The sequence below is a fragment of the Lissotriton helveticus genome, chromosome 5_1 (assembly GCF_964261635.1).
Source record: "Lissotriton helveticus chromosome 5_1, aLisHel1.1, whole genome shotgun sequence".
In the NCBI taxonomy this organism is placed as follows: domain Eukaryota; kingdom Metazoa; phylum Chordata; class Amphibia; order Caudata; family Salamandridae; genus Lissotriton; species Lissotriton helveticus.
In genome coordinates this window covers 369357766-369375770 of record NC_136065.1, presented here as the reverse complement: position 1 = coordinate 369375770, position 18005 = coordinate 369357766, and the positions used below count along the sequence as shown (strand labels likewise).

The 18005-nt window shown below is 48.6% G+C and overlaps 1 protein-coding gene across 11 annotated transcripts in view; it reads right to left on the bottom strand.

Moving 5' to 3' along the window:
- UBR4 (ubiquitin protein ligase E3 component n-recognin 4) overlaps positions 1-18005 on the bottom strand; it is a 2329353-nt gene that overhangs the window by 1349282 nt on the left and 962066 nt on the right. For all 11 annotated transcript variants that reach the window (XM_078642504.1, XM_078642505.1, XM_078642507.1 and 8 more), the window contains exon 37: positions 6761-6908. In XM_078642504.1, the coding sequence (XP_078498630.1) occupies positions 6761-6908 (148 nt within the window). The remainder of the gene's footprint in view (positions 1-6760; positions 6909-18005) is intronic.

Genomic DNA, 18005 nt, shown 5'->3' with positions numbered 1-18005 from the left:
GCCCAATGACTAGGCCGTAGCCCGTGAGTCCTTGAAGCGCTCTAGGTTGTTGTCTGCTTTGTCGCCAAAAAGGCGACGGCCATCAAATGGCATGTCCATCAAGGTGTTCTGGACATCCCCTGAAAAGCCAGTGGACCTTATCCAGGCGTAGCGTCTGAGTGCTACCGACTTTGAAATGGTCCTGTCCAGAGAGTCGGGGGTGCCCAGTCCACAACAGATTTTAACCTTAGTTGCGTCTCTCCCTGCAGCGACAGCCTGAGACAGCACTGCCCAGGCCTTCTCCGGACACTGAGGCAGTACTTGCGCCACCGTATCCCACACAGAGTGCAAATAATGGCCCAATAGACATGCGGTGTTTACAGACCGCAGTCCTAAGCGGGTGGAAGAAAAGAATTCTTGCCAAGATGGTCTTGCTTCTTGGATTCCCTTTCTGGTGGAGCTGTAGGGAAGGTGCTTTTGGAGGTTGAAGCTTGGACCACCAAGCTCTCCGGGGTGGGGTGTTGGGGGAGAAAAAGTGGGATTGCCAGGAGCCAGGCGATCATCCTGTCCACAGGAGTCCCCGTGTTGGGCTTAGACCATGTGCCCAAAAGGACATCAGTGAGGGCCTCATTGAACGGAACCAGGGGCTCCGAAGAGCTCGCCGCCTGTTGAAGCACCTCAGTGAGGTAGTTAGTGTAAGAAACTGGCATAATGAGCTTTCTGGTCTTCAGTAATAATTTCTACCCCTTTTCAATGTTTTCTCTATTTGTCCACCAATGCGTCGCAGACAAGCTCCAGGACCATGTCATAGAACGAGGCCCCGTCCTGTATACATTGTCTGTCAATTTGTTCTTGTAGCAACCTCATTTACAAACAGCAGTTCAGTATGAGAGGGAGCAACACTATCATTCCCATTAATGATTAGTATTTCTTACGGAAATTGACCTTTTTCTGTGACAGAGAAGATCCCAGCTCGATCATCTTTGTCATTCTCTCATTTGTTGGATACACCTTGTAGATGTTCTGTATTCATGACTGCTCCCAGAAAAGTTATTGTTGCTAGTGGGATCTCTCTTTATGTGAAGGCACAGGTTCTTGAATAGTTGTAGGCATACATGTGTTGTATCCCTTGCAGCTCTGCAGGAGTGTGCTTTTATGAGCCATTCGTCTAAATACGGTCACACTCTATGTCCTCTCAGTCTGAGGCGAGCTGCTATTGGGACCATGCATTGGGTGAAAATTCTAGGGGCAGATTTTGGCCCAAATGGTAGTATTCTGAACTGGTAGTGACTTCTGGCTACCTTTAATATGCAATACGTTATGTGCCTCACCTGAAGGGGAATGTAGAAATATGCATCCAGAAGATCTAACAAGGTCATGTGATCTCCCTTGTTCAGAAAGCGACGTGATCATTCGAAAGGATTGTGGGGAGATATTTGTTGAGCATCCTAAGATCGAACACTGTCGAAGATGTTGATGTGTCCATCTGAGAGGCAGATGGTAGGGAGGTTTCTTGATTAACTCTAGGGTGTGACAATACTTTATGATATTCGGAACCCACTTGTCTGAAGAGATGGATGTCCAAGTCTTGTAACAGTTGAAAAGAGTGTCTCTGAAATGCAAGGAAGGTGGATGCATTGAGGTCACAGGCGCTATTCTTTTGTCACTGCTTTCTGTAAGCTACTGACCTTTTGTTGCAGCTGCAGCCCTTCTCCTACCTATCTGCTGGAGTAAGCTGAGATCTGGGACAGTCTGTCCTGTTCTGGAAACTGTTGCCGATAGCTCTCTGCTTGCTGATAATCTGGTATGGTTGGTATCCATCACAAAAAGAGTACTGCCCTCTTCCTCTACTACCTCAAATTTATGAGAATCTTTTGTTTGAGTAAACCTAAGGAATTAGCGGTCTTCTGTATCAGCTTTCTTGGATTGCAGCGATTCATCAATATGGTTAGTAAACAAGGCCTCTCCGTTATAAGGCTTGTCTAATATTTTAGCTTGGACTTCCGGTCGGAAAGAGGTTACTCTAAGCAAACCCAGACATCTTAAAACCGCTGCCCCTGCCATCCGCCGGATGCCTGTGAAGGTAATAGCCACTGCCATATTTATCAGCTCTGATGACATTCTTTCCCCTACCTAAAGCATTGTCTTGGCTTCTTGTTTCTTTTCTTCTGGCAGGGATTCCAGAACATGACAGGTTCAGCCACATTTGCCAATTGTAACCGCTTTATGGCTAGGGCATTGGATCACTGCCATGACTGAGAACCTTTTGCTAATGCTGTCCGGCCACATGCCCTCTGTCAAGGGAAGCCTAACATGGTGCCGCAGGATTTGCAGATCTTCTTTGTGCCACCTGCATCACAATCAAATCACGCTTAGGAAGCCTATCAGGCAGACTCGCGAGTTTGCTGGTGCTTTATATTTTTGACCAGCCTCAGTATCACTGCAGCTACTGTGCCAGGGTTTCTCATAGCCTTGAGTCTTTCATTCCAAATATAGTCAATGATTGGAATGGATCATATACAACTTTTGTTAGATTCTTTCAAATGATATAAGAAGCACTTGGTCTGTTCTACAAACACTGGTAAGTCTAAATGCTTTACTGCCCTTGAATAAGCTTGTGAAATCCGCCAATGTTGTCAGGTGGTGAACTAGTGCCTGGAGGTGTAGTGGAGCCGATGTGGGGTAACAATGTCATCCCATTTGTCGTCCGCAGAAGTCTTCTGGTCCTCCAGTATTTCCCCCTGTTCAGGTTCTACCTCATCATCCCCTTAATCCACATAGTCATCGCGTATGGCTATTGATTGTAATTGTCTTGGTTGAAGTATCACAACCTGCTGTACCCTTGAAGTAGGCAGATGAGATAGAGGTTTTTTTTGGGATGTGCTTGCCATCTCTGGCTTTGAAGGAGTGACCGCCGTAGGAGGAAACCACCTATGATAGTGCTGCAACATCATGTGAAGGTCCATCACCAACACCACAGGTATTTGTATTGTTGGCTACAGCGATTGTTGTGGCTCAAAATAATCATTATACGCCTCAAACTCCATGATGTCTTCATAATCCTTTCATATTTCCTGTCTGGCCTTTAAAGAGAAATCATCTCGCATATATTGTGATTAGTGCTCCTTGTTGTCATCTGAAATTTGACATTTCACATGTAGTTGAGATGCGCTGGTAGCATCCCCAAAGGTCCCACTGTCGCCATCATCCTCTGTGTCCCCCATTTCGAGAAGGCACATTGGTGGCAATGGTGAAACCCTAACAGGCTGTGTTAATTCTGGCTTCAAATCTGGTTCAGTGACGGGCATCGACGGTGCTGTAGATGGGGAGTAGGATCACAATTTTGTTGATGCTATCATTGATGTCTGAAAACGCGGCGTCAAGAGTGTCGATGATGGTAGAGGCAGAGTGTGCAAGGACGATGGTCCCATCGTCGAAAATCTTGCCGTCAACAAACTTATCAAAACTACTGTTGCTGTCAACGGACCGGAAGACACTGTGATCATGGGTGAAGTCATCGTCAATTTAGTCGTCCATCTGACAGACTTTTCAAAGCCAGGTTATTAGGTGGAGGCCAATGCCTTTTCAAAAGGTGTTGATGGCTCAAAAACTGACACCTTTTGACCCTTTTTCACTTCAGGATTGTGAGAAGCAACCTTAACTGTTACTAGTTTCTGTATGGCTGTTTTTTTAGAGCTTTTTGGGTGGTTCAGGTGTGTCCTTGTCCAATCTGACACTTTTTCGAGGTTCTTTGGTCTGGAGTTTTTGAAGCTTTCTTCCTATGAAGCCATAATAAAAGCCTTGACTCCCTATCTTTAAGAGTTTTGGCTGAGTTGTTGGCAGTTCTTGCAGTCCTTGGGCTTGTGGTGGGGGTGTAGGCAGTATAAGCACTCTTTATGAGGGTCTTCAGAGAGGAGCCTCATCTTCCCACTTGCCTTAAATGGGCAAAAAACATTCTTTGACACCTCGGATATGTTGGAAGAATGTGTCAGATATAGAGAGCTAGAAGGAACAGTATGAAATAAGTTCAACTGGAGGTCACTGTGCCCAGTGTGGATTGATGAGTAAAAAACTGAGCAGAGTTCAGGGAGACTCCCTTTCACAAATGTTCAGTATGAAATCTGAAGTGTGAAGCCACTGCACAGGAGGGAAGGATGCAAGTTCTGCTCTGATTGGTTGAACTTTAGGCTGGTACAAAATGATGAGGATTGCTACTCAATCCCAAGGGAAAAAGCAATAATAATAGACAAATGAAAAACTTTATACTCCTAGTCATAATTACAGAGGGACTCCCACCTCGACGACGGAGAAAATTCAAGCATGGCTGTGAATCTATGAAAGATGCAGTACTGGAGAACATCCTGTCCCTCTCTCCAAATAGAGTACCAGCTTAATGACACCTTTAAAGCGCAAATGATTGCTCTCCTGAAATAGGTTATGGTGTTTAGAAAGATGAGGTGGGGCAGAAGTAAAAGGAAAGGCAAACCCCTTTTCGAGGATTAGCAAGACCTATACATCTAATGTGATACATCGGCAGTCGAGGAGGAAACGTTGAAGGCTAAATTAAAGTAGTTTGGAAATTGCTGCAGCAGGGAAGAATTAGTAGGAGACATGTTGTTCCAGGGGAGTTGCAAGAATGCTGCTGGTGCCACACTAAGAGCTTCAAAGGGAGTGGTCAGCTGTTTTGCAACAGGCTGTGAGGGTTGGCATGGTCTATAAGCTATCCCCCTGGTGTAAAACTTTAAATTTCCTAAACTGGTGGGGAAAATGTTTTGCCTTTATGTATGAACCTAGTGATAGTCCCATGACATGCCTCTGTTTGGACAGTTCTAATGCCGAATCAGCCTTCTCCCAGAATACCCTGGTGCCACCAAAAAACCTGGTTGACCTCCTCCAGACATGCATTTTAAGCAGAACACTAGTGCCAGTACAGTAAGATGTGTACTAGCAGGCCAGGAGGATGTGCCTTGAAGCACCCTGGCAGTAATGAGTAATATGATCAAATATCACTGACAGTGTCACATAAGGAATGTGTGTACAGGTCTATTAAGCATACAGCAAAGCTAATTTCAAGTACTAGACTCGCCAAAGAGAACCTCTTTACACAGGGATCAACAGTTTTTGATTCCTGGTCTGCGTGGATTGGTCAGAAGGTCAACTGAATCAAGGCTTGAACAGTCAGGCTTTCTAGAGTTGGATGTATGATTAGAAAGTCAGGCTCACTGGGAGCAGGTGAATGCCACTGAGCTACGAGCCAACTGACTGCCGGTAAGAAACATGGCTTGGCCCATGGAGCCATGAAGGCATCTTTAAGGACTTCACTGAAAACTGTAGTATTCTCTCAGATGAATTGGACCTGTTCAAGCATTTCCCTAAGCACACTTGATGTTGCAAAATGGCGGGCAACTGTAGGTCCAGTCACTGAGCAGTCCTACAAACTACCACTGCAAAAGAGGAACTTTGCACAGGAGGCGGGCCATGTGAAGAATCCAACTTGGTTTTGGTGGATAAAGCCTGCCCGTTGTCTTCCTGCAAGTCCAGATATAGAGCATTGATAGCATAAAGAACTGTAAGCCAACTGGCCCCTTCCTCAACAGCATCAGTGTCCTATGGAATATGAGGTGAAAGCCAAAAATGATCTGGATCTTGTGCTTACAGTGATGTCAAGGCAGAGATCTTAGTTAAAAAAAAAAAAAAGGTTGAATTATAATTAGTAGGGCTTTTGTGCCACATTGGTTGAGATCGGGCCAACCTCAGTTTATGAGTCTAATTTGGTGTCAGAAACGGATCTACCATCTGAGCCAGTAAAGAAGGGACCGGCGTGCACCTACAAGCCAGTGAAGAGGTCAGTATGGTACGGGCCTTGTAGTAGTTCGAGTGAGTGCAGACAGTATCAGGGACAGACCTAATGGTGGCCATTTAACTGGAGACCCATGCAACTCCCTAGAGCCCAAAGGCATGCCAGAGGAAGAAAGAAGTGCAAAGAAAATTTGCAATATGGCCTCTTTGAAGGCCAGTATCTGCTATGGGGGTTGGCGACGGCCCAGCAAAGTCAGGGAGCACTGGGATCTGCTGTGAAACAGTTTTACATTCTGGGGAATGTGTAGGGGCTTACCTTATCTTGATGCTTTCACATCTTCGCATGTGATTTTGAGGCTTACTCCTTTTTATGCTTACCTTTTGGTGGAGATATCATTTCCTGTTATAGTGTTAAAGAATTTAGAAATTGTCAGAAGATCGACATAGGGAGCAGAACCCCAGATCTGCATCAAAATGGTGTGGAAATAAAGATACTAACGTCAGTAGGCAGAGGTGAAACTTTTATGCTGCTCTGAACCGTCACGTCCGGGGTGGTACGGAGTCACAGTGAAGTAAACTATGGTTTGCACTTGTATTGCTGAGAAATATTATAGAAGCTAGGAATTTACAGTTAGAAGAACTGCAAACATTGGAAGAATGAATCACCAATGATTATGCTATTAATACTGTGTCATGCTAGAAGGTAAGAGAATTTGGCAAGTTAGGAGATCCATTCTATTACTTCCTGACATGGTGTAAACAAATATTCTTAGGTTAAGTTCTACAATTATGGGCCTTGTGTGGTTCATGGCAGGCTGGCAAGATTCAGATGCTTTCGGATAAATCTCAGAGTCAGACATTCAAGAGTTGTTTTGACAAGGATAAAGTTCCAGCTACCACTTCAACATTAAGAAACTACCAGAAGAATAACGCTTTAAATACAACAATGCCCTCTACGTCTCATAGGTAAATTGGGTCTCACCTGACAACTACCATCCTCCTTTGCTCCACAGTCACAAAAGAAAGAGCCATATTTTGCATATGAAATCTCATGATCCTTGTGACAGACTTTCGCACAAACTGTACAGACTCCAACACCATCGACCATCTTGCAAGTGTGGCAGTGATACCTAAGAATGAAAGAATAAGATGTAGAAAACTCTAGCAGAGGGAAGTAACAGCAAGAAAATAGAAATCAAAAGACATCCAATCAGGGCTGCAACATCATGTCATGAATACAGAATTAGAGCGACTGCTTCCAATGACACACCTAATCAAAGGCTATCATTCTGCTTACCCAAATCCATGAAACTGAATCACCTCAAACAAACCTCACTGACACCCAGTAGAGGCATTGCCCCGCCCACTTGTATTCTCCTCATAGTAATTTTTCCATATACTCTTCTCATGAGACCGTTCTCATAATACAGACTGGCAAATACGGTCATTCCTATGACCAGATTTTCTATCTACCCAGACATGCTTTTCTCCCAGAGCCAATTCAACCATAAAAAGCATCTCAATTACCAAATCGTTCTTTGAATGCCCTAAGAAAATAATAACTGATAACTTCAGGCTAGGTAGGGATATGCTAGTGATAAATTCTTGAGCGTTTTTCTCTTGTTGCTTTCATTCTGATGCAAATGTCCCTCTTGCGTCTCACAATAGTTTTGCAGAGTGACTCTTCTAAACTCGCATACTAACCATATATCTTGCAATCTAGTGGTTTGAGTCAGAAAGTACTACTTTTTTTTTTTAAAGGGTGTGTGTACCCCAAAGGTAGGCACAGGTAAAGTTAGATAGCACCTTACTCTATTCGTGGTAGTGTGGTTGAGCAGTAAGGCTTTATCAGAGGACATTGTTAAGCATTTGTTGTACACACTCAGTCAGCAAATGATTTCACACACTCAAAGACTGAACTTCAGACCAATTGTTTTTGTATAAAAATATTCTTTTAGTTATTTCCTAGAACCAAGCAAGCCTGGCACAGGTAAGCGATAAGTACTTTGCAGTAAAATATACAGATTGTAACAGTTTGGATTGCAATTGTAAATGTACTTTGATTTGATTACAGTAGTGTTATGAATACTGCAATGCTTTTCAGGATACAGTACATATACTTTGTATAGGATTTTGAGTAAAATAACAGATGAGTTACTTTTGAAATAACTTTTCTTACACAGTGTAGTATACCTGGATACTACACTGGGACATTTTCTGTAAACAGGTAAGTAAAATCGTTTGTGTTAGTTTAATTTTAAAGAATTTCTTTAGTCTCCAAACTCCACACTTGAAAACGTTTCCAAGAAAAACAGTCAATGTTATCCTATGGTGGAAAATAGTGTTATCGGTTTTAAGGTAAGTATTCAGTAGTGGGAGTTGAGGTTCAGGGGGTAGACTCAGGGGTCCTCCAGGGTCAGGTATGCACTCTTGTTACACCCTCAGCTGCACTATGGCAGCCGGGTGCAGAGTGCTGAGGCCCAATGTTATCCAATAGGCATGGGGTGCCTCCAGTTGGTGGCTGCGGACGAGCAGGCCACTTGGTTGTGGGAGCAAACTCCTGGACTTTAGATCAGGGTAAATGGAGAAACAAAGTAGTACCAAAGGTGCACCCTCAACGGCACTAGGGGGGCCGAATGGAGGGTGCTGTTTGGACGTCGGGCGCCCTGTTTGCAATAGGGAACCTCCGGTTTGCAAAGGCATTGCAGGCTCGGGACGAAGATCTTCTGGGTGCGACCACCACTTCAAGAGGTAAGTTGGGAGTTGCGGGTGGGTTAGGCACCGTTGGTTTGGCCACCCATGGCCGCGGGGCATCAGGTGGAGGGGTTCCTTTAAGGGTCGGATCTCCTTACCAGCTCCTGATCGTGGTTGGGTGGACCTTCCGGATTTAGGCTGCAGGCATCGGCTGGAGGTTTGAGGCAGGACAGGTGTCGCCGGATTTCGGGTCAGGATCGACGGAAAGACCTCCTCGTGGTGTTTGCCCACTCTAGCTCGGGCCGTGGACTGCAGGTGCAGAGTGGTGCAGATTTGTGGTGTCCAGCCAGAGGTTGGAGATGAACAAATCTGGTATTAACAGGAGAGACAGTCTTTCGGGTTGAAGGCAGGCAGGTCCTCCGGAGATTTCGGGGTTGCTGGTTGCAGAACACACCGGGATTTCGCAGGAGCAGGTTCGAGGTGGAGACAGGCCGGTAGGAAAGGGGCCAAGTCAATGGGCATCTTCCTCTTGTTAGCTTCACCACGGCTGTTCGGTCCTTCTTTTCTTGTAGTTTCTTCTGGTCTGAGGAAGCAAGGTTCAAGGGTGCCCCTAATTACTAGATTTAAAGGCGTTACAGGGAGGTAAAAGGTTGGGACCAATAGGTCCCTTCTTGGGGAGGGTACGCCCCCTATTATGTCACCCTTGAGTGTGAGGGGGGCACAGCTGTTCCCTGGTTGGCCGAGTCCCCACATCTGCAAAAATGACGGGGACTGAGTTGTGCTTCATCATGCCTCCCCCACCTGAGGGGTGGAGTTGGCAGAGGTGGGCGCACCTCTCTTCCTCACTTGTTTTTCCTGCCAGTTCTCCTGCTCAAAGTGGGGGTCAGAACCAGTGGGGACCAGTTGCTGAAAGTAGCAAGTGGCCTGGTGAAGGTCACAAAGGAGGCAAGCCTTTGAAGATTCCCCTTCGTTGGCCCTGCCCATCCTGGGGAAGGAGGCTTGGCACCTCGTCCCAGGATGTGCATTGATTAAGGCCTCTGAGAGCAGCAGGCTGACGACCCAGGGGTCCAGAAACAATCCTGGTGGTAGCAGCTGAAATCAACCACTCAGCATGGACACTAGTAGTAGGTTAGTTTTCAGGGGGCATCTCGAAGATGCCCTCTTTGTGGATTTTTCATTAACTCCCACACTGGCATCAGTGTGGGTTTAATGTGCTGAGAAGTTTGAAACCAAACTTCTCCGTTTTTAGTGTGGCCAATATGGTGCTGTGGAGTTCGTAATGACCAACTCCCAGCACCATATACTCTTAATGGCAGCACTGCATTTACAATGTCTAAGAATGGACTTAGACAGTTTAGGGGTACAGAGCTCGTGCACCTGTACCCTCCCCACTGGTATAGTGCACCCAGCTAGAGGGGTGACTGATCTATGCCAGGGCAGTGGTCTGTGTGCCATGTCAACTCGTCACCTTGTTTTGCACCAAAACACGCAGCCTGCAAATTGGTTCCCTATTTGCCCATACCTAAACCCTATGAGCTTTGCTCCCACAGCCGTGTGGCCTGCTTGCCAGCAGCCACAAACCGGAGGCCCCCTATCCTCCATAGGATGACATTGGGCCTCAACACTCTGCACCCTGCCGCTCTAGAGCCGCTGAGGGTGAAACAAAAGTGCATCAAGGACCCTGGGAGACCCCCCCGAGTCTAATCCCAGAACCTTAACTCCCACAGTCGATAACTTACCTTTGAACCGATAACCTGTTTTTCGTCCACAGGAGAACGTTGACAATATTCTTCCAAAAAGTTTCTAAGTGTGGAGTTTTGAAATCTAAACATATTATTTAAAAATCACATGTTGGAAAACTAAGCAGCATCTGTGAGGCCTGCACAAATAACATGACTACATTTGTCCTTCACTGGGAACCAAAAACCCAATTGTAGCGCCTGACTCTCAGAGGGTAGCGTTGCAGAGCAGTCTGAGGCTTACCCAAGGGAGGTGGTGTGGGCTAGTAATCACCATTTGCAAATGCGCAGAAATAACACTCAATAATTGATTGTCCAGTCTGTACTTTGCTTTATAAAAGTAAGTACATTTATTAAACACACACACTACTCAATACTATGCACCAATTTACAAATATACATAAGCTGTTGGAATTACTTTGTGACATTGCATAACATCTCCACCCCTCCCGCAAGGGGGGTGGAGTCTAGTACCACCACTCCCATGTATGCACATCATCTTGCCCCCAATGCAGTTAGTGGATCATAACCTGGAGCAAGGGCCCTGCGCACTGGCACCATCCCAGTGGCGTCCCACCCCAGTACTTCACCCATCATTTAAAATAGGTAACCCTGCCCTGGTGACGCACAACCCTGACAGAGTATTTCCTACTGACCATAAGGTATGCACCTCTATATCTTAAGGGCTAACAGTCTGGGTTCTTCACCTAAGCGCAGCAGCAAGAATATATGTTTAAGCATCACTTTAGAGTGACAGTACTCATAACATTTGGATATCATTAGAATGCATTGCAATTACAACCCCTAAAGGCATGACAGATAAAATCACAGGTTTAAGTAAATACAGTCAGACACCCTAGCAGGAATGTCTAGCCACTTAAATCCACTTTGCTTACGACTCCACCTTAATCATGTACTTCACATTAGACACATGAACTTCAGTCCCTCTATAAAGAATAACATTAGTAAAAGCATTTGTGGGGCAATTACACCTCTTCACCTCCAGGGGATGCCTTCTTCCAGACATTCACCACCTCAGCCCTTCACTTCATGAAGCACTTTTCAATCACCCTCAGTTGAAGAACAAAAGTTCCAGCCCAGAAGGCCCCACTTGTTCATCTGAAAGAAACAGTTAGTTATAGATTCCTTATCTTAGAATAGATACCCAAGCAATAACAACCGTGGACATGGGTCTGCGAACTAAGTTCACACCAGAAAGTCCTCGAGAACAGAACGGCCAAAGAAGCCGTCTCTATGGACTTGGCTGTCCAGGCAGAAGTGTTTGCTGAACATGTGCAGCGATGCCCACGTGGCTGCCCGACAGATGTCATTAAGTGAGACCCCCCATCTCAAAGTAGTGGTGGCTGATGTCGCCCTGGTGGAATGGGCTCGCAGTACCACTGGAGGCTCTTTCTTTGTCAAAGAATATCAAGCTTTGATACACAGAATGACCCACCTGGAGATGGTCCGTTTGTGCACGGTCCGACCTATCTTAGCACCCACGTAACCAACAAAGAGCTGGTCATCCACCTGGAATTGTTTGGTGCAATCCAGGTAGAAGGAATGCGAACGTTTTGGATCCAGAGGGTGGAGCCTCTCTTTCTCTTTTGAAGGATGAGGAGGCGGAAAGAAGGTGGGCAAATAGATAGTTTGGCCAATGTGGAAAGAAGTAACCACCTTAGAAAGAAAGGAAGGTTTAGTTCTAAGGACTACCTTGTCCGGAAGGACAGCCAGAAAGGGAGGCTTGGAAGAAAGAGCTTGTAGCTCACTCACCCTGCGTGCAGAGGTGAAGGCCACCAGAAGTAGAAGTTACTTACCTTCGGTAACGATGTATCTGGTAGAGACGATTCTAGCTGCAGATTCCTTCACGTAGAATTATCCCAGGCGTGACACTGGATCCAGAAACTTTTTTGCCACAGCATCCCTGCGTGCCGGGGGCAGGGCGACATCACGCGACTCCGCCCAGGCATTGTTCGCACACGTGACATCAGGGAAGCCACATAAGACCCGCCCTGGAGCGCCAACGTCAGTTTTCTTCGGAGAACTTTTCCGCATCACAACGCGGAATCACCAGATAAACTGTGAAAGCATGGGAACAGTGTGCGAAGAGCAGAAAAATTGGAAAGAAGCAGTGACTAACAACACCACACAGAATAGTGGCAACACCGTAGAACCCAAAGACAGGAAAGAAGAAAGAGCAAGCAGACTCTGCGCAGCCACCCTGTCAGCATATAGACAGCCTCCCACTCCCATGCCCCAGAGGCAAGGAACATGCGTAAAGTCATGGTACCCGTAGTAAACCTACCACCCCCATCCAGAGAAAAGGGACCAGTCCCAAGACAGACAGGGACAACAACCCTCCAAGCCACCCAAACATAGAGGACAAACATCCATAAAGGATGAGGCAAGACATGGCCAGATGACCCTTAATCAGGGGATAGCACTGTAAGGAAGGGAGGGAAGGACAGGGATAGAAACAATCTCCCCCAAACCTGGAGTAGCCAGAGCAGCAGGGCACCGGAGCACCAGAACTCCATCCTACAAGAACCAACGAGGAATGAACCGCCCCCAGACGGAGCCACCCGGCAAGAACAAGGAAGGCACTCACAGGAGACACAGTCCCCCACCAGGAGGCGAGCACCGAAGACCAACCCAAGGGTCCTCACAGAATAGAGGAGGAAGGGCGGGCCGTGAAGGAATCTGCGGCTAGAATCGTCTCTACCAGATACATCGTTACCAAAGGTAAGCACAAGTTACTACTTGTGTAACGATACATCTGTAAGAGACATTAGTTAGTGATAGATTCCTTACCTTAGAATATCCCAAGGCGTCAGACTGGGTCCAGAAATCTTTTGCGTAGCAGTACACATACGCGTCGGTAGGCGTTGTCCGCGGCTCCACGTACGTCTTCGGCGTCGTGGGCGCCGTGATGACGTCGTCGGAGTACTTAGACGCCGCCTCCGCGTGCTGACGTCAGTTCTTATACTCAGCTTTTCTGCGCCAGAAACGCAGAGCCATGATAAAAACCAACACTGGTGCCATGAAACTAGGGCCCCTGAAAGGGGATGGCCTTAACCCTAGATATCGGTTCGCGGAACGAGGAGGATGGGTGGGTCGGTAAGGAATCTATCACTAACTAATGTCTCTTACAGATATATCGTTACACAAGTAGTAACTTGTGCATCTGAAAGAGACACGTTAGTGATAGATTCCTTACCTTAGAATAGATACCCCAACAATACCAACCCCGGTGGTAGGTCTGCTAACCAATAATCACACCAGAAAGTCCTGGAGGACGGAACGGCCAAAGAAGCCATCCCTCTGGACTTGGCTGTCCAGGCAGTAGTGTCTTGCAAACGTGTGCAGCAAGGCCCACGTAACTGCCTGACATATGTCCTGCAAGGGGACTCCCCGGCCCAGGGCGGTGGTAGTTGCCGTGGCCCGAGTGGAATGAGCCCTCAGCCCAACAGGAGGTTCCTTTTTAGCCAAGGAGTAGTACGCCTGGATGCACAACACGATCCACTGAGAGATGGTCCGCTTGTGCACCGCCCGTCCCTTCTTAGCGCCCACGTAACCAACAAAGAGTTGGTCATCCACCCGGAACTGGCGTGTGCGATTCAGATAGTATGAGAGCGCACGTTTTGGGTCCAGACGGTGGAGCCTCTCTTCCTCTTTCGAGGGATGTGGAGGCGGAAAGAAGGTGGGCAAGGTGATGGACTGCACGATGTGGAAGGCTGTGACTACCTTTGGCAGGAAAGAGGGTCTTGTCCGCAACACAACCTTGTCCGGATGGACAGAAAGGAAAGGAGGTTTAGAGGAAAGAGCCTGGAGCTCACTCACTCTCCTGGCAGAGGTGATGGCAACCAGGAAAGCAGTCTTAAGTGTAAGAAGACGGAGAGGACAGTTATGAAGCGGCTCGAAAGGATCGCACATCAGGTAGGTTAGAACCAGGTTCAAGTCCCACTGGGGCATCACGAAAGGAACAGGAGGGAACATATGAGTGATGCCCTTTAAGAATATGTTAAAAATCGGGGACTTGAACAAAGAAGGCTGATCAGGTAGCCTTAAGAAGGCGGAAAGGGCAGAAAGGTAGCCCTTGATAGTGCCCAGAGGAGAGCCCTGCTGGGTAAGAGAAAGAAGGAAGAGGAGAACCTCAGAAAGGGGGGCAGAGTGTTGATCCACAGCCTTTGCTGTGTACCATGCTACAAATCTGTTCCACCTGCAGGCGTATGCAGACTTTGTGGAGGGACGCCTGGCTGCCAGAATTACATTACAAACTTCAGGAGGCAAGTCAAATGGCCTCAACAGTCGACGCTCAATCTCCAAGCATGGAGGTGGAGACTCGACAGGTTCGGGTGGAGGACCGTCCCCTGCTGCTGCGACAGAAGGTCCTCCTGAAGAGGCAGACGAACCGGGGGATCGACTGACATACTGAGTAGCTCTGGATACCAGTACCTTCGTGCCCAGTCCGGAGCCACAAGGATAACCTGGGCCCGGTCGCGCCTGATCTTCTTCAGCACTCTGGGCAGAAATGGTATAGGCGGAAAGGCGTACAATAGACCGCAACTCCACTCGCGACGAAAAGCGTCTCCGAGCGAGTGTCGTCTTGGAAATTCCAACGCGCAGAACTGATGACATTGAGCGTTCTCTTCTGTGGCAAATAGATCTAACCAAGGCTCTCCCCACTGCTGAAAGAGGCCTTGCGCCACGTCCGAGTTCAGACGCAATTCGTGATCCATCATGCACAGACAGCTGAGTTTGTCCGCCCTGGCGTTCAGGGAACCTGCCAGGTGTTGAACCACCAGGGTCATGCCCTGATGTTCCAGCCACTGCCACAGGCGCAGAGCCTCCTGGCATAGGGTCCACGACCCCACCCCGCCCTGTTTGTTGCAGTACCACATGGCGGTGGTGTTGTCCGTGAACACCTGCACTACACTCCCCCAGACAGAGGGGAGGAATGCCTTCAGTGCAAGCCGGATCGCCCGCAGCTCCAGAAGGTTGATATGGAGCTGGGACTCCGCTGGAGACCAGAGGCCTCTGATCTCCGCCTCTCCCATGTGGCCTCCCCAACCCTGGTGGGACGCGTCCGTCACAACTACGTGCTCCGGTTGGGGTAGGGAGAGGGATCTGCCGCTGACCCAATCGCGGTCCGTGAGCCACCACTGCAACTGTCTTGCAGTGCCCTCCGAGATCAAGACATGGTCGGACAAGTTGCCCTGATGCTGGGCCCACTGAAAATTCAGGTCCCACTGCAGAGCCCGCATCCGCCACCGGGCGTGATGCACCACAAGGATGCAGGAGGCCATCAGCCCCAGAAGTCGCAGAGTCTGAGCCAATGTCAGCATCTTGAACTTCTCCTTCCGGAGGAAGCAGTTGACGTTCCGTAGGTCCAAGATAGGGCGTAGGCCCCCTTTGCCCTTCTTGGGTACCAGAAATTAGTGGTAGTAACAACCACACCCTACTTCTGGCCCAAGAACGTGCTCGATGGCCCCCTTGGCCAGGAGGGCCGTAACTTCCTCTTGCAGAAGTTTCAAGTGATCCCCCGACACGCGGTAGTACTGCGGTGGCATGGCTGGAGGGGACACCTCGAAGGGGAGGGAGTAGCCCCTTCAGACGATTTGCAGCACCCACCTGTCCGATGTGACAGTGCGCCAGTGGTGGTGGTGATGGCGAACCCTGCCCCCCACTGGCGTCACATGGGCCTGAAAGCTCGGACTAGGAGGATTTTGAGGCAGATGCTGCAGGGGTAGGTGTGGACTGGCCTCGCCGCGGTCCCCGACCGCCGCCACTGCGGTTTCCACGTCTGCCACCACGCTGGATGGTAGTCTGCGGCCCGTGGCTGGCAGGAGGTGTGGGGCGTCCCTTCCTTGGCCACGAAAGGGGCGAAAGGCAGCAGTTTGCTGGCACGGGGCCGAGAGGCCGAAGGACTTGGCCGTAGCCCTGGAGTCCTTAAAGCGCTCAAGCGCATGGTCTGCCTTGTCGCCAAAGAGGCGACGGCCGTCAAACGGCATGTCAATAAGGGTGTTTTGGACATCAGCCGAAAAGTTGGCGTACCTCAACCAGGCGTGGTGATGAATCGCCACCGTCGTTGCCATCGCTCTGCCCAGTGAGTCTGTGGTATCCAGCCCACACCGGATGGAATACCGTGCCGCATCTCGACCCTCCGCAAGGGCTTGGGCGAGTTTAGTCCAGTTCTCCTCCGGACATTGTTGCAGCACGTCCGCGACCGTGTCCCACAGAGAGTGGGTGTAACGGCCCAAGAGGCATGTGGTGTTGACTGACCGCAATCCCAAAAAGGGAGGAGAATACTTTCTTCCCGTATTGCTCATACCTCTTGGGTTCCCGATCGGGGGGAGCCGACGGGAATGCGGTCTGGGTGTTAGAGGCCTGGATAACCAGGCTCTCGGGAGTGGGGTGGGTGGACACGAAGCAAGGGTCGTCCGGAGCCGGGCGGTGGTTCCTGGCCATGTTCCTATCTACAGGCTGACCTGTAGCGGGCTTGGACCAAGTGCCTAGTTGAACGTCTGACAAGGCCGCATTAAAAGGCAGCAGAGGCTCGGCCAAGCTTGTTTGAGTTTAAGGACCTCTGTATTTGAATTTGAATTTAAAAAGCTTATATAGCGCATCGTACACCATTACGGTTTCTTGGCGCTTTTACGGCTTGCAATAACACAAAAATGGACCATTTAAAGTGGAAAGGCCTGAGCAAACAAAAAGGTTTTCAGGCCTTTACGAAAAACAGAATATTGTTTAGAACTTCGGAGGTGGTCCGGCAGGGAGTTCCAGAATACCGGAGCTAGGAAGGAGAAATTGGAACCTCCCCATTTTTTTCTGGTGAAACGAGGGACTTGTAGTAAGGACCGATCAGACGAACGAAGTTGTCTGACGGGAACGTAGTTGGTTAGAAGGGAGGAAATGAAGGCCGGGGCCGTTCCCTGTCGTGCCTGAAAGACCATGCACCCCATCTTAAAAAGTGAGCGTTGCCGGACAGGCAGCCAGTGTAGTTCCTTCAAAAGAGGTGTAGAATGATGGAACCGGGGAAGGCCATACACCAGCCGGGCTGCTTGGTTCTGTACAAGCTGGAGTTTGCGAAGGCTGTATGCCGGAATGCCGTTGTAAAGGGCATTGGCATAGTCTAGCCGGGAGATGACCAGGGCGGACATAATGAGTTTGAGTGCCAAAGGGGAAAAGAAACGGGAGACAGTACGAATAGTTCGAAGCATAAGAAAACAAGAAGAAACAACAGCAGCAACCTGTGAGTGAAGGGTGAGCTGGTGATTAATTTTTATACCCAATGTTTTTACCGTAGAAGAAGGAAGGGGGGGGGTACCAAGAGTGAGGGGCCAAAAGGAAGAGTTCCAGGGACTGGAGGAGCCACCAGTAAGCACCAACTCGATGTTATCCGGATTGAGCTTCAGATGATTGTGGCTCATCCAGTCCCTGATAAAAATCATAATAGACTGAAAATTGGAAATAGCGTGAGGGGAAGAGGAGAGATCGAAGACCAGCTGAAGGTCATCCGCATAGTTGTACACAGCGACCTCCAGCTGCTGAAGTGCAAAGATCAGAGGATAGATGTAAAGATTTAACAATAGAGGAGAAAGAGAGGAACCTTGGGGAACACCACAAGTGATCTTCAGAGGGTCTGCCATGAACTCTCCCAGCCGGACCGCCTGTGTGCGATCCCGCAGGAAAAACGAGAGCCACACTAGTGCTGACCCCCCGATTCCCGCCGCTCCGATACGTGAAAGCAAGATGGAATGATCCACCGTATCGCAAGCGGCGGAAAGGTCG